At 48.1% G+C, this 26,541-nt stretch overlaps 2 protein-coding genes across 6 annotated transcripts in view; both read right to left on the reverse strand.

Moving 5' to 3' along the window:
* Positions 1-21,348, reverse strand: part of cnih3 (cornichon family AMPA receptor auxiliary protein 3) — a 58,415-nt gene extending 37,067 nt beyond the window's left edge. For all 4 annotated transcript variants that reach the window (XM_030109990.1, XM_030109989.1, XM_030109987.1 and 1 more), the window contains exons 1-2: positions 21,206-21,348; positions 8,399-8,467 (exon numbers count right to left, since the gene is read on the reverse strand). In XM_030109990.1, coding sequence (XP_029965850.1) covers positions 8,399-8,467; positions 21,206-21,283 — 147 coding nt within the window. In that variant the 5' untranslated portion in view covers positions 21,284-21,348. The remainder of the gene's footprint in view (positions 1-8,398; positions 8,468-21,205) is intronic.
* A 2,990-nt stretch (positions 21,349-24,338) lies between these two features.
* smim8 (small integral membrane protein 8) lies at positions 24,339-25,853 on the reverse strand. Of its 2 annotated transcripts, XM_030109994.1 has the most exons (3): positions 25,754-25,844; positions 25,585-25,719; positions 24,339-24,516 (listed from the first exon to the last, which is right to left on the reverse strand). In XM_030109994.1, the coding sequence occupies exons 2-3, from the start codon at positions 25,711-25,713 to the stop codon at positions 24,358-24,360; spliced, it is 288 nt and encodes a 95-aa protein (XP_029965854.1). In that variant the 5' UTR covers positions 25,714-25,719; positions 25,754-25,844; the 3' UTR covers positions 24,339-24,357. The 2 variants fall into 2 exon arrangements, with proteins under 2 accessions (XP_029965854.1, XP_029965853.1); XM_030109993.1 differs by having other exon boundaries at positions 25,585-25,853.
* Positions 25,854-26,541: the final 688 nt, after the last annotated feature.

Below are 26,541 nucleotides of genomic sequence, written 5' to 3' on the forward strand. Positions count from 1 at the left end.
GGGAAAAAACTATCTTTTTTGTAAGTTTTGTTCAAATGGTGGAGGCACCATCATGCTGTAGGGCTGCTCCCCTGCATGAGATACTGAGACATCAGGAAATGTAATAAAAGAATGACGACACAGAAGATGCTGATGCTCTCATCAGATCTTCCATCCAAAAACACAAAGCGGTGAAAACCTTTGGAAAGAGCATGTCTCCTGCAGAGAAAACTCCTGGATCCAAGCAGACCCTGAACGTCTCACAGTGGAGCAGCTCGTCTCGGAAACGGTTCTACCGACGGCCCGGTCGGACCGCTGGTCGACTGGACCAGTAAAACAAGAGCAAACACTTCAAAGAGCAATGAATGATGGAAACTTGACGTTTCATTAAAAATCATCTCATCAAACCTTCACAGGCTGAAAATTCACTTTTGCCCTGTTTGTTTTGCCTGTTTATCATCCTCACGTGGGTTTTCAGCTCTGCCTGTTCACAGTGATTCCGTTAGTTTGGACTCTGTGTTCTTTTCGTGCGAAGCTGTGTTTGTTCACTGGGGGGCGATTGGCTCTTTCACTGCAGACAACAGGACACTCCTTCATATTTGTTAAGAAACAAAGCCTTCAGTGAGATCTGGCACCAAACGTGTTCATTAACTGGGTCAAACTGGGTTTCAGTAAAGCTAAAGACTAAGTCCAGAGTAAATATTTTGTACTCTTAACATGACAGGTGGATATCAGGGAAGCCAGAAGTTTTCCTGCATCAGGTGAAATGACCTGAGATGACCGGACGCTTCAGTTTCCTTCGTCTGGCTCCTCCGTTCTGAGTCCTGTGATCGAACCATCGCTCCTGGCAGCCGCCTCATCCTTTCATAACCCAGTGTGTGTCCGGGTCCCGTCTGGAGTGTGTGTGGAAACAGTTACACAAGCAACAGATGAGCAGAAGCTAGCCGAGGAGGCTCTTCAGGGCGGGACGTGTGTGTGTGTGTGTGTGTGTGTGTGTGTGTGTCTGTGTGTGGCTCAAGGATCCCTGTGAAACCACGACGTGAGCACAAAGCATGCTGGGTAGAAATCTCTTCCTCCTTCACGATGTCTGCGTGCTTCAGCAGTGTTTACTTCTGCATGAATCCACCTCCTGCTGGCAGAAGGACGGCTGGCTAGTGGAGAACCGAAATCTGAGCAACGGTTCAAGTGAAAACACATCGGTTTTTCTTTTTTTTCTTTTTTTTTTTTGCCAGTAGCAAAAATTGAATGAGCCAGAGTCGTTATGCTGATGGTGTTTTTTTCCCGGTATTTTTAAAACTGCCACATCAAAATCAAAGAAACCTTCTAAATTCTAATCAGGAAGAGATGAGCACGAGACGATTTTTTGGCTTGTGCACGTCGTGAGGTTCGGTGAACTGGCGTCACAGACATACACAGAAAGCTGCGAAGTGCTGTTTACATGGACTAGAATCGGATCCAAACCCAGACTGATGAAGAGAGATTTCACTCTGGAAGAGGTTCTGGACTCTCTTTCCCGTCGTCATCCTGATGTGTCCAACACCACTGAGCGTCTGAGCCAGACGTTCCGGAACTTCGCCCATCTCTCTTTAGGACGTGAATCTGCTCCCAGACCAGCGGAGAGATGTTTCCTGTCTCAGTCTGAAGTCCTGAGGCGTCCTGGGGCGTCCTCCAGTGGGACGGTCCTCCAGTGGGACGGTCCTCCAGTGGGAGGACAGCAGAGGGCTCAGCTAAAGATCCCCTGAAGCAGAGTCGCTCCTCCTCCAGCAGCAGTGAAACAGTTTCATCAGCGAATCATCGCTGTGTCTGCAGATCTGAACGGTTTCAGGGTCAAATGTTCTTTAAATACTGTGTTTCAAACTTTCTAGGTAAAACTGGTGGCTGGTGTAACTTCTTCACAGTTAGTGACGCAGACAAGGAAACACACACATGCTTCAGTCCGGTTTGGAGAACAGATGATCACTGAGAGAGAGTCAGTTTCATAGTTATTGCCGCTATATAAATGAAGCTGAATTGAATTTATCTGACCTGATGAGCTTCAGGTCATCGTCAAAGAAGCTCCGAATATCAGCAAGAGCCACTCTGTGATGCACTGATTCTAAAGTATCGACAATGACGACATTACATTTTAGGAGGTCTACCTGTTTTGGACCCTGCTCTTTTGTTTTTAAAAAGCTGCTTTGTAAACCTATTTTTGTGAGTTACAATTGTGAATTCTAAATAGTTCTTGTTTTCTTTCTTTCTTTCTTTCTTTCTTTCTTTCTTTCTTTCTTTCTTTCTTCTTTCTCTGAAAACTGATAAAATAAATCCTTTCATTCATTCCCAGAAGAGAACATTTTAAAGAATTGTTAAAAACAGGTTCCTAAAGGTCGTTGTACATGCTTCCTGCATTGGTCACATGAGGAGAGGTGACCCTGTGTCATCTTACTCATCGAAACGAAAACGTTAACGGTCACAGAAACACTGATCACAAACATGTTTCAGGCATCTGATCACTCGACGAGGGTCGTCACCACTTTTTGAAAATGGCTCCCAAGGTGGAACTTCTCTGAAACGTTCAGTCCTGAGAGATGGTGGAAACGCTTCTTCCGTCAACTAGCATGCTAACGACACTGTTTTCAGAAGGCGTTCTGAGTTCAGACGGAGCCTCGTCTCCACTGTTGTCCTCATGGTGATGATGGGTGGACCAGCCAACCCACAGGCTCTGGTTTAGCGAATCCTAATCATCCACAACAGCTAAATTTGGGCTTCTTCCGTCTAAGTGAGGCAAATGAAGTCTTCCGAGCTGAGGAGCTGCCTCATGCATGTGTCACATTTATTTTCACGCTGCACGGGAAGGGAGTAACGCTTCCTGGCAGTCACATGTGGCTTCGGTGCTGGTGTTGTACAATGAAGCAGGGACTGCTGAGGCTGAGACAAAGAGATTCCCTCTAACTGCTGTAGCTTCTCATTAACTTCAACCGAACTTTAGGATGTTTTTACACACTCTGATTTTGTCCTCATTCCTTCCCCCAATTGAAGGAGTTCTGAAGTTAGAAGACTTTTCTGAGTTGTGCCTTTGTGTCTGTGTAAAACCTCCATCTTGTCAATTGATTTATAATACATGAGTGTGTAACACATCGGGGAATAACTCTCTGAAGTCAGGAAACGTCATTACTGAACAGCAATAGAATATTCCTATCACTGTTTCGTCATCGACACCAAACCCTGGAATCTGATCCCCTCATCGTGTCTCAGGGTGTTCTCCGGACAAGTCCTTCGGACGTGGTCTCTGTCTTCTCCACTTCAGGGTCTCGGGAGAATGAAATCACCCTGACATCAAACAAAGCCACGATGAGGTAACAGTCCTCACTGTGGACTCATTCTGAAATACCCATGTTTGAAGGTCAAAGCTAGGGTTGGCGATCTTGGAAAACTAGCATGTATTCGAATGTAGCATCTCCCCAAGGCTCCGCCTAGCTCCGCCCAGCTCCCACCCCATTGGAGGAGCTCCCGCTGTTACGGGGGGAATGCATCTGATTGGTTTCTTAAGAGCGGTCCGCGCCTTCCGATTGGTCGGAGTTTTTACTGTCCTTTGGCCGCGACAGTTGTCAGATTTTTTCCGCACCTTTTTCCGTCCACATAATGTATTGACTCCTCCCAGGGGGCAGGGAGCATTTCACTCAGTATGACAGAAAGTGCTTTTGGACAACATCGTCTACCCTAGCTTTAAAGTTAATCTTTCATAAATGAGCTGCCGAGACTGACGTGTGCCCCTCTGATCGTTCGGTTCGGTACACTTTGAAATAAAAGTAAGAAACACGAGGATTTTAAGAGAAGGTTGGCAAATGACCAGAACCAGGAGGATATGGACCAGGACCAGGACCAGGACCAGGACCAGGACCAGGACCAGGACCAGGACATTCTGGAGGAAAACGTTCTACTAATCCAGCTGCTGAGCATGTGCAGAAGAACTGTTGATGACTGCCGGAGTGCACATGAGCAGTGGAAACATTTGGGCTGTTGTCCTGAAATCTGAGCAGTTTCGGAGGGTCTTGTTTTCCCCCGTTTCCATGGAGACGGAATGGGAGCGTTTTCAAAAAGTAGCTTCTTCAGTGACTCTGATTGCCGTTGTTGTGTGAACAGCCCCCGAAAACACCACGGCAGTTTAACACTTTAACTTGAAACCCTTCCTCAGACTGTGAGTGTCCCTCATATCATGCTTGCTGCTATCAGAAGAGAACCGGCAGCAACAAGAACAGCTCCTTCTCAAAGGAAAAACCTTTTTCTTTCACCCCCCAGACTGCAGGATTCAGATAATTCTCTCCAGCATGGCTGATCTGATGGGCTGGTGATGGTGGGGGGACAGACTGACAGGGAGATGACGCCTTCCTGCTCAACGCCAGGTTCCTCCGAGCAGGGAACGGGCTGACAGGAAGCGCTAATGAGACCGCCGAGTTTCAGGACTGCAAGACGGAGTCAGACTGGGGGAGGAAGGGGAGCATGCTGGGAGAGATTATGCAAGAGCTGAGAGATTCGGATCATGTGGATGGTTTCTCCTGGTGTGTGACTGAGTGAGGGGGTAGAAACGTCACAGCTGCTTTATGCTTTCAAGATGAAATGATCAACCTGCCGGATTATCAAGAGAAGCGCGATGACGGCAAAGTGAAACCAAGTTACGTAAATTCAGCCCAGAGCCAGGAGCACGTTCTATAAAATGGAGCAAAGCAAACGCAGGAATAAACGAACACAGACTGGAATCTGATGTCGATTAAGAGGTCCTCTGTTGCTGTGCTCGGTCTTCACCTCTTCAGCTGTCTGTGAGCTGGTCAGCTCGACTTCAGGTCGGCTGTCAGCTCAGGTTTCATGGTCGCTGTCGGCTCATGGTCACATGATTGGTCCATTTGCCTTCAGATCTGTTCTTGTCTCGGGTTTAATTTGTACTGATAACATGAAATGTCGGAATACAGGATGCTAATGCTAACATGCTAACCGCAACAGACCTGGTGTTGATGGAGTGAACCGTCCACAGGATGTGTTCATCTGCATTATGCCGAATCCGCGCTGCTGCTGAACTTTAGCCGGAGGTCCCTGAACCCGTCTTTCCCTTCATGCATTTCAATGTTTTTACGAGCACTTTGTACATTTCTCCGCGGTTGTCGGCGACGCCCCTGGTGAGCTCCGGCCCTAAGTGCACTTTCCATTACTTTTAACTTTGTCTTCTTCTTATTAGTTTTCCTCGCTCTGTGAACTCTTCAAGGTTTGGCGAGCTCATGGGAAACCCACACAAAACTGAAGCACAAAGCTGAACTCGTTATGGAATCTATAAAAGTCGCTCTCAGTTCAACCGCGTGTAAAAAAACAGCGAGTTAGAAATGGAAGCCATACGATCCGGGGCATGTTTTTATATGAAAATGGGCTGCAGTCATGCATTTCATGGGAGGAGGAGGAGGAGGAGAGGGGGGAGGAGAGGGGAGGGGGGAGGCTTTAGGAAACATGGGAGAGCCAGACAAGAAGGGAAGAGGAGAGGAAATTAGATGGAACCCTTTTGTAGCCGTTCCCCTGCCGGATTCTTTGATACGCTCCACACTGCGTAATGAGATGCAAATATGACAAAATATGAAAGTGGTGCTCAGAAAGAAAGCGGGGCCTGATGCACTGTTTTCAGGGCTGTGAAAAAACGGCCATCAAGCAGAAGAATTCCTTTCATTTTCCTCTTAAGAAATCCTCATTCAGACGTTTCTGCCAGTCTGGCGTTGGCTCTCCGTCCTCCTCCAGCAGCTTCACCCCAGCAGGCGGTACGGTCCAGGCTCCTTAAGCCAAAGTCACCTTCAGACGAGCTGCTGGTGCCGTACCAGAGCGCCATGCATTATTAAGAGTCAACCGTGTTGAGAGAGGCCTGGAGGACCCCGGGGAGCGGGATTAAGAGGGCTGGATTTCACCCTAAAACAACTCTACAGCGGGCGGATGACCGACTCCGCTAACGCTCACTTTCCTCCAAAACATCTTCCAACTGCTGCCGCGCACTTCAGAGGTGCACTGAGGCACAACATGTTCCCTGTTTCCTGCATGCAAACATTTATTTAAGGACAAGGGTTGAAAAAAGAGTGTTGAAGACAGAAGACGGCGTCCAATACGAGTCCTGACTGGACACGCTCACACTGTTGACGCACCACGATATCGACACATCAGTGTCCACTGACAGACATCAAAAAATCAAACACCGACATCGGCATGGAACGCCGATGGTCAGGTGACAATTTCGTTTTGTTTGTTAGTTTGTTGTGTGTGCAGCCAGCATGAGCACGCCACGGGCACGCCGCATCTGAATTACACTGCTGTGGACCGCACACACTCCGGCTCGCTGGTGACGAGTGTATCTGTTAAACGGTAGTCATGTGTGTGTAGCATCACTAGTGTGTGAGCCCTGAAGCTCGTTAGCATGTAGCATGTAGCACGACTCAGAGGTCACAGCACCTCCTTGTCTGCCTTCTACTTGAGCTCAAACCAGACCAACATGGCGGCGCCGCTACAAACTGTCTGTTTTATTACTAAACCATTTCAGAGAAAAGTGTCTCCAGAAACATGTGAGGGGAGGAGTAAGCTGTGCAGCTGCTGAATCTGTCCTCGTTTTGGTTCTACGACAGCTAGTTTAGACGTTTCACCAAAGTTTCACATTGCGTTGGACCTCCACTGTCCATGCCTCATTTGCACAAAGTTGGCGAAATTCTAATTTATGCAAATGAGCAGACAGCAGATCAGGGATAAGGCAATGCAACACAGCTCGAAACATCCTCACAACACAACACAACACAACACAACACAACACAACACAACACAACACAACACAACACAACACAACACAACACAACGCAAGCAGCATGCACTGTGGTGCGTTTCACATAGACAATGAATGGGATGCAAGGAATCACCGTCAGGATTTGATGTGCAACACATCTGTAGACTCTGGAGTGTATTGATACTGGCCATCAGCAATATTTTGGATCTAAAATGTGAACTACCGGAGCATCCCTACATGTGTTCCTTTACATGAATGGAATAACGGAGCATTCCCTCATTCACTGCCTCAGCCTGGGAGAGCAGGGGGTACAGGAATAATCTGAGGGATTAGCTAGTAAACTGACTCTTGTTAAAGCACAATATAGAGTAATCTGAAATAAATAACTGTATGCTGGGTACCCAGCAACACTAAAGCCCAAATCCTGCTATTACCGCGGTAAGCCCTGAAACGATCAGACAGGTGAAATGAGCCGCCGTGACTGGAAAGCAGAGAGACAAGGTCTCCCTGTTCTGGAGCCACAGACCCGACACCGCCTCCATGTGGAGGACGTCAGAGTGACTCAGTCCACAACGTGTTGGGCTTTTCCAGGAGACGCCTCGGCGTCGGGCTCATTCACAGTGACCTCCAGGACACACGGGTCAGAACATCATCTTCGACCCTCATCGGGGCTGTCAGCATTACGGAGACCGAGGCTCCAGAGCTTTTCCTGACTCAGATTAAATCACTGATTTATGGTCTGGTGACCAAACGTCCTCCTGTGCCCAGACATGTCACTTCCTGTCCGGGGCTTCAGGGTTTACACTGCAACTCGATGTTGGATGTGTCTTCAGTTCAACTTCAGATCAAGTGCTGTGTGCCAGACAGAAAGAAGCACTGATATAGAAACCTCCAGCTCACGGTCGGAGCCTAAACCCTGAAGGTGACCACCAGGCTGAACAGAAGTCCGTCTCAAGGCCTTCGTCAGGTTAACCCTTTCAATCAAGACATCAACACAACTCGCACTGCGCAGAGCCACAACCATGGATGATAAAACAAAACCAGATACACACAACCAGCAGGTATAAAAGCTCATCACGATTCAGAGCTCAACTTAAAATGATGACACCAAAAACATGGAGGGATCCTGACTGTAAAGATGAAACCTGCTGAGTCGGCGCCACACTGGGTTCATCTGCACTTCTATCACTGGTTTGATCTGGTGAGCCAACGTTCTCTTTTCTTCTCTTCATACATCACTGTTACATCTGCATTTATTATAAATGAGTGTTAAACTACACGTCGTCATCATCGTCATCATCATTATTATTATTGTTATTACCCTGGTTTGATCTGAATGCTGTATATTAATATTAGACCGCTTCTTATTAAGAGTCTCTTCCTTCAGTCTTCTAAATAAAACTGTCAGTCGATTCTACGTCTTGTTTTCACGTCACCAGTACTGTGACATTTGAACGCTGCTTTTCCTCGTGTTTCTGTTTCATTCTATTGTTGTTTAAAAGTTTGCTTCCCAGCAATAAAATGAAAAGCAGGATGTTAGTGTGGAGAAACTTTTCCCGTGTTGTGAAAGGAGAGAGAGGAAACCACAGCAGGCTGGACAGAGGACAACATCTGGCTGGGTGTCGGAAAGAAATGCAAACCTACCGCATGGAGAGGGTTGCCCTGATCGATCGGCACTTTGAAGTCGGCCTGGAGCTCATCAAAAGCTGTGATCTGTGGGGGGGGGGGAGAGATAACAGTGTGATCAGTAAAGAGTAATAGAGTAATGAATACTTTCCATAGATTGAATACACCACATCCTAACTGCTGTCAAAATGGAATAACATAAAAATCAGCCATCAGTCCAGATGCTGAGGCTGGGGGAACTGAAAAAACTGAGAAACACTCATGAAGCCGCCCTGGAGGCTCTCAGGTTGGAGTCCTGTAAGTGTTGAGTTTGGAAACAACAGAAAACCTGAGTCTTCATGGCGTTCCACTGCTGGAAACCACCAGCCACACATTCACATCTCTGACACACCTGCAGCTGATTCCAATAACATCAACTCTCCAAGAAGTCCTTCTAACTTTCCTGAATTCGCGTTCTCCATCAGTGAATCAACTCCTCGACCTCTCCGCCATTAAACCCGGTCTGCTGCGGTTCAGATCCCGGCTCGGGTGCGGCCTGGAGCCACACGTTCGCTTGTAATCGACTCAGAAAGAAGAAGGTCTCGGCTCCATCCCGCCGCTCGCTCTGGGCTCGCACTGACTGACAACCGTGAACGGCACAGAAATGACGCAACCGCTCCACCGCTGTTGCACGGGAGCCGCAATGGAGGCGAGCTCAGAACGGAGCCAGATGCCAGAGCGCGAGCGCCGAGCCTCAGGAGGGCGGCGGGCGTGTGCGCGAGAGATACCGGCGTGTCAGTCAGTATCGGCACAGGAGACACTCCGTGTGTCTCCAGTGTGTGCGCACCGGGGGAAAACCGGAGACACGCACACAGCGGCGTGCATGTGGGCACGCACGTGCGTGCAGAGTCAGTAAAATTGGATTACTGTTTGTGTGGTGCAAAAATGTTATCCATGCGCTGCATGTTGAATGAGGAAAAAAAAGTACAAGCGGTGGCGTGTGTGTTTGCACATGAGTGTGTGTGTGTATGTGTGTGTGTGTGGGGAATTAAACATCAGAGAGATGGCAGAGGTTCGCACAAATCCCGGGTTATTTCCCTGGGCTCGCCCCCGCGCTGACAGGCAGCTCCTCACATGTTATTTCCCTCTGGGTCCTAATAGTGATCCTGGCTCATTGCCTTCCTCTGTTACAGAGTGTTCACTTCCCCCAGGTTGCTCCTCACGGGCACTGGGAATACACACACACACACACACACACACACACACACACACACACACACACACACACACACGTAGCCTTGGTGGATTCAGAAATTCTATCTGCTCGCACAGGAACACTCTCTCCTGCTGGAGAATGCCTTTCCCATCCATCATGTGCAGCACACGACTCCAACGCTTCAAGCCTTCCTGCAGAATCCTGAAGTCTGGCAGTGGAGCAGTGGAGGGACGAGTTCTTCAAATTATACAGTTTTTCAACAATTTGGAATACAAAATGCTTCCTGCTGCATGATGCTGCCTCCACCATGCCTCGCTGTAGGGATGGTGTTGTCCTGACAAAGATTGAGGGCCAGCAACTGGAAAAAGGAAGCTGTGCATCAGAATTCAGAGCAGTTCCTAATAACCCTTTAAGACCCTCCAAAAACAGCCGGGAAGCTACCCTCCAACTTTTCAGCTGATCACAGTCAAGTCAAACATTTTTAACCACACACAAATTCATAAAACACACAATCGCATGAACAAGAGAAACAAAGCACTGGTCAATTATCAGGGACTGTTCTACATCTCAGAAAGGGTCTTATTATGGTTTCTCTAACATCCTGTCTTGAGATTTACCTCTGACAGCCTGGCAGGGAGGAAAGCTTTAGGCATACCTTGTTACCTCCACCCCACACCAACCAGCCCAGGATGGCCCGGGGGTCTGGGGGGCTGGGGGTTGGTCTCAGGGGTCAGGAAGCACTGCCTGACAAAAAGTTGGAAATGTGCAAACTGACTTCCTGGATAAGGTTGGTGATCCTGCATCAGGCCTCAGACAGCAGCCTGGAATTTACTTTAAAACAGGCTTTCACTCTTAATTTGTTTAATAAAGTAAAAACACAAGAACCAGAAAAAATGAGCATAAACACGGCGTGTGTGGGTCACGATGGTGGCAACTGGGAGAAAAGTGAGCATTCGGCCTTGGTGGTTTATTATCTGCTGCTTTCACCACCGGTCCGACAGCCGTTCGCTCTCCGCTCTGCTTTGCTCATGCAAATCGATTTTGACGTGCACGCTGGCTTGAAGAGAGCACTTTGAAGTGAAGGGTGGCTGGCAGAAATCAGCCAGCTGACGGGCGTGCTGCGCTCCAGCGGTGGCGACACACACACTGCACACACAGGCCGACACCTCGCTGTGTGTGTGTGTTTGCGTGTGTGTGTGTCTGCATGGGAAATAAAAATGAACAAAGGTTCTAATTTGCTTTGTTTCAGTACAGTGACTCAACTTTGCAGTGGAAGCTACGACCAGCTGGAGAGCCGCTCTGCTGAAAGGCATCCAGACGGAAACAACAAGACTGAAAACAACAACATCAATCAGAAAAATCTCCACTCCAGTGTGAAATGCTACAAGGTCCACTTCAATTATTCAGAGTCTTGCCTTAATTATTCACCAGAATTTTAAACCCACTTAATGTGGGGTGATTTTCTACTCGAGCGTTCCTCGTCCAGCTCGGAGCCGAGCGCAGCCAGCGCCCAACACCGATGCAGCGGTACGGGTCTGATCCCCAGCGACAACCAACATCGACATTACAAAGAACCCGAGGCCTTTTTTATTATTCTCTCAGTGCTGCTCACGGGGGAGAGGGCGCTCCCTAGTGGCCACAGATATCACTGCAATGACATTCCTTTACCTTCTCTACTTAATCAACCAGCGCGGTGGTCTTCAGGAAGGGGATTGTGGGTCAAAGGAAGCATGACAGTGGCTCACACCTGAACACTGATCACCCGACAAGACGCACTGAATGTTGGATTGTTTGGACTTTGATCAACTCCAATCGACAAGAGAAAGACTGTAGGAGAAGACAGGACGCCCTGGACCGGTTCATCACAGGTCAAACAAAGCCCGACAGACAATGACACACAGCTGCAGCCACACCTACGGGCAGTTTGGAGTCAACGACTGACCAAAGGAGTCACTGAGAGCAGAAAGAGCGTCCACGCTTTGCTGGTGACTGAACGACCCTCATGCCACGTCTCGCTCTGATGTTTCCAATAACAAACAGTCTGTATAGTCTTTCAAACTGAATGTGTGCACCGTGAAAGACCGATCGAAATGATCAAGTGGCGACTTCTGGAGTTTCGAGGACGCTGAGGAAACTTCACTTCGCACTGGGTGGGCGCGTCCAGCAGCGTCTGGATTAACGTCAGCCTCAGGATGTTCATCTGGCAAGGCAGTATGTCGCACGTAGCATTCCTGGGAGGTGAGCATGAAAACACCAGGGAGTGATGCTAAACGCTAAACTCCTGGAAGCAGAGTGCTTCACACTGCTGCAGCGTTTAGAGTCAGAGGGAATCAATGAAACGCGTGATAAAAAGATAGAAGTGACTGCTGACACTCAGCATACTCTCCTCACAGAGCGCTGGTGGCTCCGGCTCTGAGGTGAAAGGTGACGCTGAAATATATTCTGACCATTCCAGCTGACCTTCGTGTGACCTTAACTTTTGAATGGCCAACTGATCAGTGTTTTGGGACTTTTAGCTGTCGTACACGGAAACGTTCTCAGCAGCATTTTGAGTCATGAATGGACCGAAAATGAGCTGGAGTAATTAGAAGTGGTGTTTAAACAGTCCGGTTCACGATGAGACCAAGACGACACCGAGCAGCTGGTCACAGGACCTCCACTCTGAGCATTCGTCTAATTAAACGTCCTGTTTCATGATATCATTCAGCTGACAGAGACGTTAGCACACCCCTTTTCCACATGCATGAATTTTAATGCGAAATTCTCCATTTCCTGCTTCCCCGGTCACCACTGTCCGTGTCCACGTGCAAATAAGCAGCTTGCGCTTTAATCTGAATGAATTCACGTATCCGAGCCCAACACCTGGAGGTGCAGAAGCAGCTGGAGGACCCGGTTAGCACCTCCTGCCAGTGTGACCACATCAAATGAAACAAATCCCTCGGAAAAATCCTGGCGTCAGCGTTTCACACAGCATATGCTCCGCGCATAAATTCACCTGTCAGGGTTTCCTGAGAAGCAGAAATGATAAGCTGTGTTAATAAATACATGGTGGAGGAGCGGCTGTGAGCAGACTTCCTGCTGGAGGGGTGTTACTGCTGGACAGTGTGTGTGTGTGTGTGTGTGTGTGTGTGTGTGTGTGTGTGTGTGTGTGTGTGTGTGAGATCATTGGCAGCAGTTGCATCACCATGGAAACACTGATTGTCGCAGCACCTGCTTTCATGACCTTGCAGGTTGGAATCGACAAATTGCTGCTCAGAGGCGTCTTCGGCTCGTCCCCGGAGGCAGACGACGAAAATCCAATGAGCTGCAGTTTCTATCAGTTCATCGGTTTTTTTGAAAAGCACCAGTCCATAGTTGGTTTCATACAGAGCACCACAATGCAACTGATCTTTGGCTAAGCTCCGCCCCCAAAACACAAAAGAACCAGTAACATTCATCTATCAACCGCCCAGAAACGCCGACTCGGACGTTTTCACTGTAAAACTCACCATCAGAGCTGGTCGAAGAAAACAATTCAACGCCTGTTGCGGTGCAGTTGGCTGTGATTTGGCTGCGACAGCGTGTCCGACCTAGCATTAAGACGGGGGGGGGCGGGGCTTATCCAGAGGTCAATAGCAACGCAAATGGAAGCGCTGAATCCCGACTGGCAGCTCTGTGAAACGGCTTGAATGGTGACTGTTAAGGCTTTCAGTGGGAACGCCAGCAGGCGTCTCTGGGCTCATTTTAACACGTTTATCTATTTTAATGCAGTCTCAACCAATCAAAACCACTTTCTTTATCTTCAGTAATTTAAAAACTCAGTGAATGCTGTTTGACAACAACATGGAAAAAGACATTAACTTGGTTTTGGCATCTTGAGGTCGAAAACTTTTCATGAGCTTGCAGTTAAGAGTACCAGTACTTCTAGGAGGTGATATCTCAAAATGTGCTTTTACAAGAGTGAAGAAACATTTTTCTCAGATTTTGTGTGGTTTTCACAGCACAGCTGTCAGTAGCTTCCTTTTGTCTGAGCGAGAAATGCCAGCAAGCACGTTCTCACTGCACGTGCACAATGTGGAAATCCTGCTGTACCATACAAGTGAAAGAGCGAGCTGATTACCCAGGACTCATCTCTGCTGAGACAGCTGGGGTCAAACAGGTACCGATGCAGACGTCTGATGACTTGGTTTGATCGGCTGCTGGGTTTGAGCGCCGCTCACAGATCTCAGAACGAAAACACCGTGCTGCTGAGTCCAGTTTCTTCTGCTCGTCTAAAAACAGGCTAACTGCTGACTCTGGAAATGGCCCCAATCAGAGTGACTGACCGTCGCTGTGTTGGTGATTATCTGGCGACCCGTCGAAGGCGTTCCGCCCCTGATTGGCTCATTGTTCGGAGGGAGGATGGATGGATTGATCTATACCTCCTCACTCCAGCACCACTCTCTTTCTGTTTGCCTCCAGTACCGACTGACAGCAGAGTTTCTGCTGCTCATTTTTTTTTTTTGCAAAAATCACTGCAAATCCAGTTGATTTTAATCCACAGATCCTCACAGGCGTTACCTTGTCAATTTTGATCACTTGGCCTCCGGAGATTGTCACAAGCTAATCGTCCCTGGAGAGGAAACTGTCTGTGGCTGCAGAGGACGACGATGAGCCTGGTGAATGGGGACAGTCACAGCTTTTGAGAAGCCGATCATCACTGATCAAGCCTGTTCTTAAGATCTTCAAAAAAGCTTCGAGCCTTGACCCCTGCCGTTTTGAAACTGACGCTCCTGACAGAAGATAATGAGCCTGAATGGAAAGATGTTCAGACGGCAGACTGTAAAACTAACAGGTCTAATCACGAGGCGAGGATTATTTATGAACAGCCAGATAAGTGGAATGAAAAGCAGAGAGGAGGGAAGGAGGACGGCGGGGACGAGGAGGAGGGAGAGCGAGGATCGGGCCTCTAATCCTCCGGTGGACGTACTGCGAGGCACAACAACAGCAGCGGAGGAGTCCGGATGATGGATGAGGAGCCAGCGGGGGTTAATGAACATGTGGACCGAAGCTGAGCCAGCCCAGCCGCACACTCAGCACCACCTCCATTAGCCTCCGCCTCCCGGTGCCACAAAGCCATGTTGACTGTTTGCTTCACTGGGATTACAATCAGTTGTTCCGGCGTATGCATTTCTGCCCGGGACACCTTGAGCACCAGCTGCTGTCTGGTTTATGAAGAGCAGAAACACACAGGACACCCTGGACATCGGGACCATGTGAGAACGTGGATTCTGACCACTGAGCCGTAGAACCGATGCTTCAAACACATCAGCTGACGGAGGACCCATTCTGCTCGTCTGACAGTGATTAGACGGGTCAAACTAGTCGCTGTTGCTGATTGTTTCATGAACAGTCGGCCGAGCCGCTCTGCTTCTGTCTCAGGTTAATGGTTTTTCTTGATCGCTTCATCTCTCCCTGCTGTCACAGGAAAGCTCCATCCATCTCAGGACTCTCTCTGCAGAGACGTCAACCTTTCCTCACTCCCGGCTTTCATTCCGCCTCCTCTTTGATCTGCCAGGCTGCCGACTCGCCGCTTTGGATCTGCCATTCCTCCAGCTTTCTTTTCTAATATCAGCTCATCGTTCTGCATTCTGCTCCCGTCACCTGCTCTGCAGGCCAGTCACTTTGAGCCGAGCCTCCTTCTTTCACGGCTCCCTCTCATTAATCTCTCCTCCGGCTCACTCAGCTCATCCCTTTATCTTCCCCTGACTTTGCCGCCACCTTTCCCTCCGGGGTTGGGCCGGTCTGTCCCAGACGGGCCCCTCGTCTCCAGCGACCTTTGCCGTCAAACCGTTTGGACGCGTCACACTTTTAATCACCTTTCATGTTTTCATCCTTGAGAGCGAAACCTTCTCAAACTCCGTCTTGACTTTCCTTTGACTCACAGAAGAGGGAGACTTGTTTCACGCCGCGGTGAGACGGTGATAAATGAGGAGCGAGCGCGGCTCCTAATTGTGGGCAATCCTTCACCCGGCAGCTCCGGTAAACTGGCCAATGCCCTGCACGCCTCCGAATCCGAGCAGGGAACAAAGTCACACCTGCCGAAGCAGCGGCGCTAGCTAATCCGCCGCTCTGCAAATCCGTCCTGAAGTGAGCGTCAAATCCCTCATGTGCGCCGTCGCCTCGGTCTTATTTAAACCAGCATCTGCTTTGAGAGAGGCGATTTAACGGAATGAATGGGTGGTGGGTGGAAGGCAGGAGGTGAAAGAGAAAAGAGATCAGGAATGAAAGCGTTTTGTTTCAAGCTAGCAGGCTCGTATAAACCTACTGGAGGATCATGAGTAAAAGTGGCATGGCCTCTCCACTCCCCCCCCCCCCCCCCCCCCCCCCCCCCCCCCCCCCCCCCCCCGCTGCCGTTTGGCTAATGTTAGCTTTCTTTACATCACACTAACTTAATCTTCAAGATAAGTTCCTGATTTCTTTCTACAGTACGATCGATACTCAACAAGAACATGATCTATCTCCAGAATTCTTCGTGTTCACAACAGTTAGCAACATTGTGCTGAATTCATCTTTTAGCTAATGCTGCAGGACACTGGGAAAACAATAAACAGCCTGCAAACGATAAAGCCTGTGGTCAATAAACTGACATAAATACGATAAGCAGGGTTATATCTTCCCTCCAGACGTCAGCGTGCTGACAGGCCACAGGAAAGCAACATGTGACAGAGAACACGTAAACACAGAATATTACCTTTCAGTCAGTCTCCTGCAGTAGACGGATCTTTTGGGTCATGACATGAAGACAAACTTGTGATATATTAAAGGTGCAATCAGTAAGATATTTACAATAAAATCAATAAAAATCATTCCCATTTTTCACCATGTTACGTGACGTAATATTACTTATTGCACCTTTGATCAGAAAACATTTCAATACTACACTGTACTTGAGCATGTGGTGCATTCAGGGACATCACGGAATAGAATTCACCAACAGCGACGAATGGCTGCAGAGCAGGAGTTTTAACATCTATGACCAAAAGAGACGATTTCACAGCGTAAAATCTGATCTGGAGCAGCGAAACATGCTAACGAAATCAAGAAAAAGAATGCCTTCATCACATTTATTATTTGCGATTGAGATCAATCAGTTTTTCCACCTCTGAAGCTAATTTTAGAAATTTGTCTTCTTTTTTGCTGCTTTAGCCATTTTATTTATCCCTAAATTTTCAGCTGCAGAATTTCCTTCTGGGATTAAATGAAGTGTTTCCATTCAGCTCTTTATAGCCACTGTGCATGTTGTAATGGTTGCAGCTGTTTCATCTAAATTATTGATATATTATTGATATTTTCTTTATTTAGATGAAGGTAATACTTTTATTTTGATGAGAACAGACTTAAAGAATAATGTGGATTCTTAAATTAATGAATCCTTTAAATAAATAAATTAGCCATTTTAAGTTTTCTTGATTACTTTTAGCGATTTAATTATCAGTGGTTTTAAGACAAGAATCTAAAATCATCCCAAAAACAAGTTCATTTTCTGAGAAATTCTTAATCTAGTTATAATAAACTGTTATATTTGTTTAGTTTGTTTTGTGATTTTGTGACCTAAAGTTATGACTGTATTTTCAGTTAATAACTGAAGTGATTTGGCATCAGCATGATTAATACAAAGGAGAAATTTTTGGCCGAGCATGAGGAGGCCATGATGGAAACGTGGTGAGTGAGGGATCCTGGGTCCAGCACTGAAGCTCTCCTGAGTGACGTGGATTTGGCGTTCTGCCCTCCGCTCTCGCTGCCAACACGACCTCGCCGCCGTTTCCCAGGCTGCCGGGGAAGCATCTGGCCCACTGCCAGCTGCAGCCACACCGGGAGAACCTCGGGGGCCTGGACTGCCGGGGGGTGGGGGAGGGGGGTCACAGTTCACCCTGTGCGTTAATTAAAATGGCGTCCCAGTCGTTCACGGGAGCGCTCCCGGGGGCGATGTGCAGCCGTATCTTTTATGGCGAACACATTAACTCCACATCTGGAGTGGGATCGTGCTCCGCTGAGAGAACAACACGACATGCTAATTATCAATATCTGTTAATCCCTGCGGACCGGGAGCTCCTGACCGAGATCACTCCTCACGTTAAATCACCTTCAGAACACAAGAAACAGGAGGAAATGATGTTTAATTAAAGAGGGAAGTAGATTCTGAGTCGCTCTAAGGCAGGAGGTCAAAATCACTTCGTTTACTAAACCAGTAAAAATAGGATGAGAACTTATGACTACAGCCATTTACAAACTCTATTTAACAGATTATTCTAATACTGTTCAGGTTGTTTTTCTCTCCTGGTCCAGGCCGGACTATAAGGTAAAGAACAGGAACGAGGAGAGTTGAAGCCAGAAGACGCTGACAGTGTGAAGGACGCCGTTTCCCCAAGGAGCCGAGCTGGGAGCTGCCGCCGCTCCAGGAAACCCCCCTCTTCATAATCAGTAGACTTTCATTTCTTTTTTGAGAACAAAAAGCACATTTTGGCACAGATTGGCCAACTTCCAGGGGTTTCCTATGGTTCCTCCTCCTCTGCTTTTTATTATCATCTCACATTCTCACAGGAATATCTTACTGTAATGACAATAAAGCCCTAAACAACGGCTGAGACGCTACTGTCACCATTAAAAAGGCATCGGAGGAAAGTCCCACAACCTGGTAAAACCACTGCAAACAACTGAGGAGACACAGAGGAATAACTGAGTACAGTCGGGCGAAGAACTGTCGCTTTAACAATAATCTGAACTCCTGGAGACCAGAAGAGACCAGGAGACCAGGACAGGAGGCTCCAAATGACCACAGCTGATCAGGAACTACCCACAAAATGAGTCTGTGGAGAAAACAGAGGTGCTGATCTGAGATCCACTGACTCCACAGCCAATCAGAGAGGAGCTTTAGCGCTACAGCCAATCAGAGGAGAGGAGCTGCAGTCCACTTTGAAAGATATCACACTGGCCGCTCACACACCAGTGGAATGGAGGCGTCTGCCATGCAAGGCCTGCAATCCATCCACTGGGGGCAGTGAGGGGTTCAGTGCCTTGCCCAAGGACACTTCGGTACATGGGCAGGGGACAGAGAGAATCAAACCAACAACCTCTGTCTAATCCTGAGACTGCAAAAAACCAAATAATAACAATAACAATAACAATAATAATAATAATAATAATAATAATAATAATAATAATAATAATAATAATAATAATAATAATAATAATAATTATGATTGTGATTAAAATGATGAAGAGGAGGGGCCCCAGGATAGAGCCCTGGGGCACACCTATAGTGACGGAGGAGCGGTGGATTTAATCTGAGCTGAACGAACTGCGTGCGGTCAGAGAAGTAAGAGGTGAAGCAGTCTCATGGAGCGTGGGTGAAGCCAGTGGAGGCTGGTCTACTGAGCAGGGCGGCGTGACAGATGGTGTCAAAGGTCACACTCAGGTCAAGGAGGAGGAGGATGGTGAAGAGTCCAGAAGGAGGTCGTTGGTGATTTGGATGAGTGCTGTGGAGTGGTCAGTGGTCAGCTGGAACGCTGCAGTGAGGCTCTGAACCAAGGTGCTGATGGATGTTCTGGTTTTATAGTGAGAAACGACATGATGGAGGTGCAGAAGGCGGCTGAGAGTCCCGGGGCTTAGCGAGCGTTCAGCAGGGAGAACAGGGACCTGGAGCCACCTCCATTTGCAGTAAGTATTCTGGAGCCGCAGTGGGTTTGGTGCTGACGATAGAGTGCTGATATCATATGGTTACTGGACATTTCTTTCTATATAGTAGGCCCGGTTTTTCTGCGTAGCCGCTCAAGTTGCCGAGCTTCGGCTTTCTTGCGCCGGTGGTGGTTTATTAGAGCATCACTACAAACATTATACACAGAAAATCAAGATGAAGGTAAAATATGATTTCGGATTTTCAGTGAGTTTGAGGGAGCGGCTGCAGAGGGGCTGAAGAGCCACAGGTTGAACACCCTTCATCAGGAGTGTCATCAGGCCCGTCAACCTGGGTCTGGTTCTCACGGGCTTTGGCAGGTCCAGCCTCATTACAGGAAGGACCTGATTAATGGTCAGGATGGATTCCAGAGATAGCCTCCCCTCACTTCCTTCTACATATTCCTTATTCAGTGGCTTCCAGGGGACCGAGGACGGACTTTCTTTTTTCATCTCCACCTGCAGACGAGCTCCGGACGCGGGTGATTAACCCGACAGCTCGGCTTTTGATGGATGGTGGAAAATTTTGGAAAATGGCAGCCGTCCGCTGCCTCTGACTTTTAGAGAGTAAAGGCGGAGATCCGGTCAGCCGGGCTCACCGTTTCATCCCTGTCAGGAGCTGACGGAGCCCGCTTTAACCAACACGCCGCCGCTCGGCGCTCCACGCAGCTTTTTCCTTTCTTTTGAGTTTCCGCTTACTAATCTGAGGCCACATGAGCTCCTGCCAGGGAAGCTGAAAAAAAAAAATAAAAATAGGAGGCGACCTGCTGAAGAGAACACTGTGGCGGACACATTTTCCCGCCACAGATCTCTCTCCTCATTATGCTTCCCCAGCATGGAGCAGTGGATTATTATTACTGGAGGGAAGAGGAGGAGGAGGAGGAGGAGGAGGAGGAGGAGGAGGAGGAGGAGGAAGAGGAGGAGGAGGAGGAGGAGGAAGAGGAGGAGGAGGAGGAGGAGGAGGAGGAGGAGGCATCTGTACTGTTTTCGTTCGGTCTCCAGCAGAACAGACTTCCTCCTGGTGAGGTGTTGGTTCCTGCTGAGGTTCCACAGTGATCCTGCTCCATTGTGCTGAATTCACATGGCTGTGCTTCCTCCCCTCATCCTCCCCTCCTCCTCCTCCTCCCCCTCCTCCCCTCCTCCCCCTCCTCCCCTCCTCCTCTCCTCCTCCTCCTCCTCCTCTCCTCCTCCTCCTCCTCCTCCTCGTACCCGTTTTTGCAGCGTTCTGCCATTTCGGCGGCGCCGTCACGGTGTGACCAGCCGCTGGAACAGCTGGACCAGTCACCAGGTGCTTCAGGTCTGCTGCTGCCTCCCACCAAAAAATACAATCTAAGAAAAAAAAAAACCATGGGGGGGAAACCTGACCCAGATCTGTCTTCTAATTCAAAACGCCTCCTGCATGATGGAGATGCTGCGCAGGGAGCAAATAATGAGATTATTCAAATATCATCATGCAGTCAGTCATATTGGCTCGATTAGAGGGAGAGAGAGGAAGAGGATGAGGGGAGGAAGCGGAGGAGAGGAAGAGGAGGAAGAGGAGGAGGAGGAGGAAGAGGAGGAGGAGGAAGAGGGGGAGAGGAGATAACCCTCCACAGGGTTTTCTAATTGATCAGGAAGGGAGGCTGATTCATTGATCTGCAGGATGCAGTCTGCACAGTTCCTGCACCCCGAACTAGGTCGGTGCACGCGCACACGCACCGATGCATGTGGAGGTGAAGATAAAAGGCGGAAGAGAGCCTGAGGTGGCGGATGCTGCATGCGCTCTTCAGGTGAGCTGCTGATGGGGGGGGGGGGGGGGGGGGGGGGGGGGGGGTATGCCGACACACCGAGCGTCCTGGCGCACACCTGCTTCTCCAGGAACGCGCGCGCGCACAGACACAAACACGTCCCTGAAATTTCAGTGATAGAAAAAATAAATAAAGAGCTGAGGTACTCACGTGCCATATTGCGAAGAAAATCAGGGAGACGCAGAGGACCAGGGACAGCATGTAGCAGAAGGCAGCGAAAGTGAACATAATGGAACAGGGAACGGCGGAGAATCCCCCAACGGAAGCACGCGCCCGCGTCTAAACATCTAAAAAAAAAAACCCTGAGGAGGAGGAGGAGGAGGAGCAGAGGATCCACTGGACAAACTTCTCACGGGGCCGCGGGCAGCCGAGGCGGCGCCGGTACCATGCCTGCTCCAGAGCCGCTTGATCCGGGAGGAAACGGGGGAAACGGGTCTCAGCCGCCCCTCACGCGCTCACCGCCTCCCCTCACGCGCTCACCGCCGCTCCTCCAGGAGGAGAGCCCCTGGAAGTCAGTCAGTCAGTCAGATCAGATCGGGGAGCTCTCACGCGCACGGACAGTCACAGACAAGCGGCGCCGGTCCGTCAAGACGCGACACTGATGCGCAAAGGCGGAGAGTGACTGAGGAGGTAATCCATCCAGCGGCGGCCCCCCGCTGAGCCCCGCGTGGCGCTGATGATGCTGGAGAGGAGGAGGAGGAGGAGGAGGAGGAGGAGGAGGAAGAGCAGGAGGCGCAGCAGCTCCTCGCCTCTCGGTGCGCGCGGCTTTAATGAAGCCTGGCTTCTGTTTTCTCCCCTTTCGGCGGCAGCGGCGCGCGCGAGGGGCGCGCGCACAGAGGTGTGAACAGGTGGATTTAAAAAGGCAGCAGCCCCAATCCGCGTGCACGACTGGGGAAGATGGGGTGCGTGCGCGTTCTCGTGTTTCCTCTTTTCTATTATTTTGACAATGCCGCGTTAATATTTGGATTCATTCAAATACTTTTAAACAGTAAGAGTTATTCTAACATTCTGTAATGACCGGAGGATGTATCTAATATTACTTATTATTATGTTATTATTATTATTATTATTATTATTATTATTATTATTATTATTATTACTACTACTGTTGTTATTGTTATTATTAAATGTATTTCTTTATTTAGGTTTGCTTAAATGAAGGAGAAAAAAGCCAAATATTTCTCGCTTTGATTTTTGTGTAAACATTTACCTGTTTTTAATTTTTTTTCATTAGAATGTTATTTTCTGTCTTCAATATGTCACATTTTGAATAAAAAAGTAATCACGAAGAATAACGTGTGTGTGTGTGTGTGTGTGTGTGTGTGTGTGTGTGTGTGTGTGTGTGTGTGTGTGTGTGTGTGTGTGTGTAGGCTTTAGACACATCAACACAAACAGGTTTGATTGATTATGAATCAGATGAATAAGTGATAATGTACTGGCTGACAGTGGAGGTGAGGATGCTCTTCGTTCCCTCATCCCTCCATCCCTCAGCAGACTGACATTGAGAGGCTGTTCGGCTGTGAGGATGTTTCCTGGGGTGAAGCCTCCCCCTCGTGGCCATGCTGCAGATTGCACGTTCCCTGCATGGTGTCAGGGTGGATTACAGGGAATTCAGAGTGGAGCACAGACTTCATGACACATGGTTCATATCTCAGAGTGAAAAACACAGAATGACTATACTGAATCCAGATGAGGATCAGTTTGTTTTGGATGAATGATGAAATGTTTGCGCTCAGTACAGTTTCTGGATGTTTCAGTGAGATCCAGTCTGAAGTGTGTTCAGCTGTGTTCATGCAGATATCTGCTTTTAATGATATACGAGGGAGGACCGGGAAAAAAAACGGACAGTGGTTATAACTATTAATGTGTTTAATTATAACACTTTTTCAAAGCTGTCGCCGTCAAAGTAATCCCCACTGGTTTGAATACTCCTTTGCATCCGTGTTTTTCAGCTTTCAAAGACGTTTGAAAACTCGTGCGTAAGGATGCCGTGCAGTGCGTCCTTCGATTTTTTGCCGAAAAGTGACTTCCCCCGACGGGAACGCACATCGACGTGTTTCTGTATTTCTCCTCTGCTCGCATACGATGTGCGAATGTTTCATAAAGTATTCTTTATGAATATTTCTAAGAGTATGTTTCTACAAATTACACACACAAACCATTATATCAGCAGACATCCCTCAGTTACAGGGCGCAGTCACTTTTCGGCAGCTGAGTGATGTGAGGAGTGACACTGACCACTTCAAGGGAGGCCAGGGTGATGTTCACAGAATTTGCAGGACTGAAAGCAGAGGAGATCAGGCAGTTGCATGTACAGTGAACTGAGGGATGTCTGTTGATGCAATGATTTGTGTGTGTAATTTGTAAAAAGATACTCTTAGAAACATTCATAAATAGTTTAGGAAATATCCGCACAGCGTATGCGAGCAGTGGAGACATACAGAAACACGTCGATGCGTGTACCTGTCGGGGGCGGTCATTTTTCGGCACGACAAACCTCCTCGACGTCCTCAAATCTCCGCCCCTTCAGCTCTTTCTTCATTCTTGGGAAGAGAAAAAAGTCACAGGGGGCTAAGTCCGGTGAATAGGGTGGATGAGGCAGCAGGGTCATCCCGTTTTTCTCCAGGAACTGCATTACGCGCAGGACCCGGTGCGCCGGCGCGCTGTCGTGGTGCAGCCACCACTCGCCATCCCGCCAAAGCTCCGGACGCTTCTGCCTCACTGCTTCTCGGAGCCGCCTCAGGACCTGGATGTAGTGGTCCTGGTTAACAGACTGCCAGGCGGCACAAACTCGCTGTGTTCGGCTTCCAGAAAAGAGATCCTCGCGGATCTTTGCGTGAGGATGCGGGTCGACCAGAGCGGGGCTGGTCTTCAATGGACATTTCGCCCCTTTAAAGCGTCCATACCACTCGAAAACCTGCGTTCTCCCCAGGGCACCATCTCTATACGCCTCCTGGACCATGGTGAGTGTTTCTGACGCTGTTTTTCCCAGCAGAATCAAAAAAACAAAATGTGATGCTTGCGCGCTGATCGCGTTTAGTGATCAGCTAATAATGGGACCAAGTTTCTTTACAGAGCCTGACATTAATAACACGACATTTCCAGCAGTGTTGGTTCCTCAGGTAAAGCAACAGCTTTATTGTAATGTGAAGAAAGTGGAATGAATTCAATTAAATTAAAATCTGTCTTTATTAACAAGTCTTAACACATTCAGCATCATTTATGTAGTATTTCACACACACACACACACACACACACACACACACACACACACACACACACACACACACACACACAGCTGCTCAGTCCCACTTGGAGGTCTTCCTCCTCATGTAGCGCTCGCCCTCGCTGTCCACGGCCTCGTACAGCTGCTGGTCGTTCTCCTTCATGGCGTGCAGGTATCCCAGGTATCCCACGCACAGAGTGATGCTCACCAGGCCGAACGCCATCACCGGTTTGTTCTGCACGAGCAGCACAGCTGGAGTCAGCACACACCAACGCGACCTGGAGACCACCTGCTTCACGGCCGCAGACGCTGCTTCCTAACCGATATCTCCACAGATAAATGTGTTTTATTCCATGAACCCACAATTCACTGAGTTGACGCTAATTTAAAATTAAAGAACTTGTGATTAACACAAGTCTAACATCAACTGACTGAAAATGCAAATACCTAAGAAAAAGAGCAAAGGTACTTGGAGGAAACAATCAAGCCTCAAATAAATCAATATGCTCAGTTTAAGGGTTTGTTTTGATCACTACTCAGACTGTAATTGGAATATCCAGCACTAACATGAATTAAAAACCAAAATCACAAGATATAATTTACACAACAACCTCTCTACTGAGCTAAAAAGTCTCAATTAAAAAAAGAGAAACCTTCTAGGCTCCTGTTGCGTTATTCTCGTCACCACATGGGACCCGTGTGCTGCACAATGTGTGTTTTTATTCTAGAATGTAGTAGAATTCTTCTCTGAGAAGAATTCTTCTGTTCTGTAATTGTAATGAATTTTCAGTGGCTCGTCTTTGAAAACAGAACATTGGAATAACCGTGCTTACAAAAAATCTAAAATAATCTAGTAAAAAGGATAAATTGTAAAGAGCAATGATTTATTGACGACCTCCCTTGTGAGCTCGAGTCGGTGTTATGGATTAACTGGGTTCCCTGCTAACTGATGAACTTCCTATAACGTCCACGCCAGCTGCTGGTGACTGCAGATATTAAAATAAGATTCCCAGAAGGTACGATGCTGTGTCAAAAAGGCGGATAAACAGTGTTCATGAGAATAGCTACAGGATTATGTCTGGTTGATAACATCTGCTGCAGCAACACTGAACGCTAAAGGACGTTGGTCACCAGTTAACAAGGAAACCATTCCATCCGAAACACTAGAGCTCCGACAAAGGAAGACGGTTCCTACTGCTAATATCAGTGTGTGTGTGTGTGTGTGTGTGTGTGTGTGTGTGTGTGTGTGTGTGTGTGTGTGTGTGTGTGTGTGTGTGTGTGTGTGTGTGTGTGTGTGTCTCACGGGTTTGATGAAGAGTTCAGGGTTGACGGCTCTGAACAGGGTGGTGGTCTGAGCCCCCCTCAGCCCCGGAGTCCTGAAGCCGTCCGCGGGTTTCTGCGGCTCCTTGGCGGGCTCTCTGTCCGCCGACATGTCCGGAAGAAGCTGCGCTCACTGAGTCACGGAGAGGAGGGAGAACGGAGCGATACGAACAGCAGGTTACAGCAGGTTAACACAAACACAGCCAGTCTGCAAGGGCGCAGACATATTGGAGGAGGACGCGACCAACCGGAAGTAGGAAAACTGAGAGGCCTCGTGAACCACAGCGCCCCTGCAGGTCACTACTGAGAACTACACCAACAAGAAAGAAATAGTCTGGTTTAATCTCTGTGATGAGCAGCAGGTGGCAGTATTACACCAACATCAGTCTGTTTCCAGTGAAACAAAAGCAGAAAGTTAAGCAGCTGAGGCAGAATGATTTAATAACTTTTCAACTTTTTAACATTTCAAGACAAATTATGCAGACATTTTATAAAAACATTACATTCTCAAGATTTTCAGGTCATTTGCAGCCAAAGCGGAAGCAAAGATCAACGCAAATTAAATTACTGATTTTTTTTTAAAATACAACTTCAGTAAATCAGGCATTCCCGTCTCATACATTGACATTAAATATTTATCTTCTCCTGTAAAAAGCAACTGAAAACCTGAAATACTGTCACATCACGGAGCCCAGAAACCAAGAGATAAAACACACACTGGATGAAGGTTCCACTATTCCAGTTGCAGGTGACTGGTCCAGTGAGATGAAACCTGATGAACATTCAGCTCAGCTGTAAATACTGAAATATGTCAATTTTGTGACTTGACAATCTTTAGGAATTCTCCTTCAAAAAGCCAAAAGGAGTTGAAATACTGAATTTTTCGACTGCAGACACAGAGACCAGCCCTGCTACTTCCCTGCTGCCCACTGCAGCATTA

The sequence above is a fragment of the Salarias fasciatus genome, chromosome 15 (assembly GCF_902148845.1).
Source record: "Salarias fasciatus chromosome 15, fSalaFa1.1, whole genome shotgun sequence".
NCBI classification, from domain to species: domain Eukaryota; kingdom Metazoa; phylum Chordata; class Actinopteri; order Blenniiformes; family Blenniidae; genus Salarias; species Salarias fasciatus.

What these genes read in the sequence shown, in the direction of transcription:
- smim8 (XM_030109993.1), bottom strand. Translation starts at nt 25,713, where the DNA reads ATGTCGGCGGACAGAGAGCCCGCCAAGGAGCCGCAGAAACCCGCGGAC. An exon ending in CTGAACTCTTCATCAAACCC is followed by an intron (nt 24,517 to 25,584) that starts GTGAGACACACA and finishes CTGCTCGTGCAG; the next exon opens with AACAAACCGGTGATGGCGTT.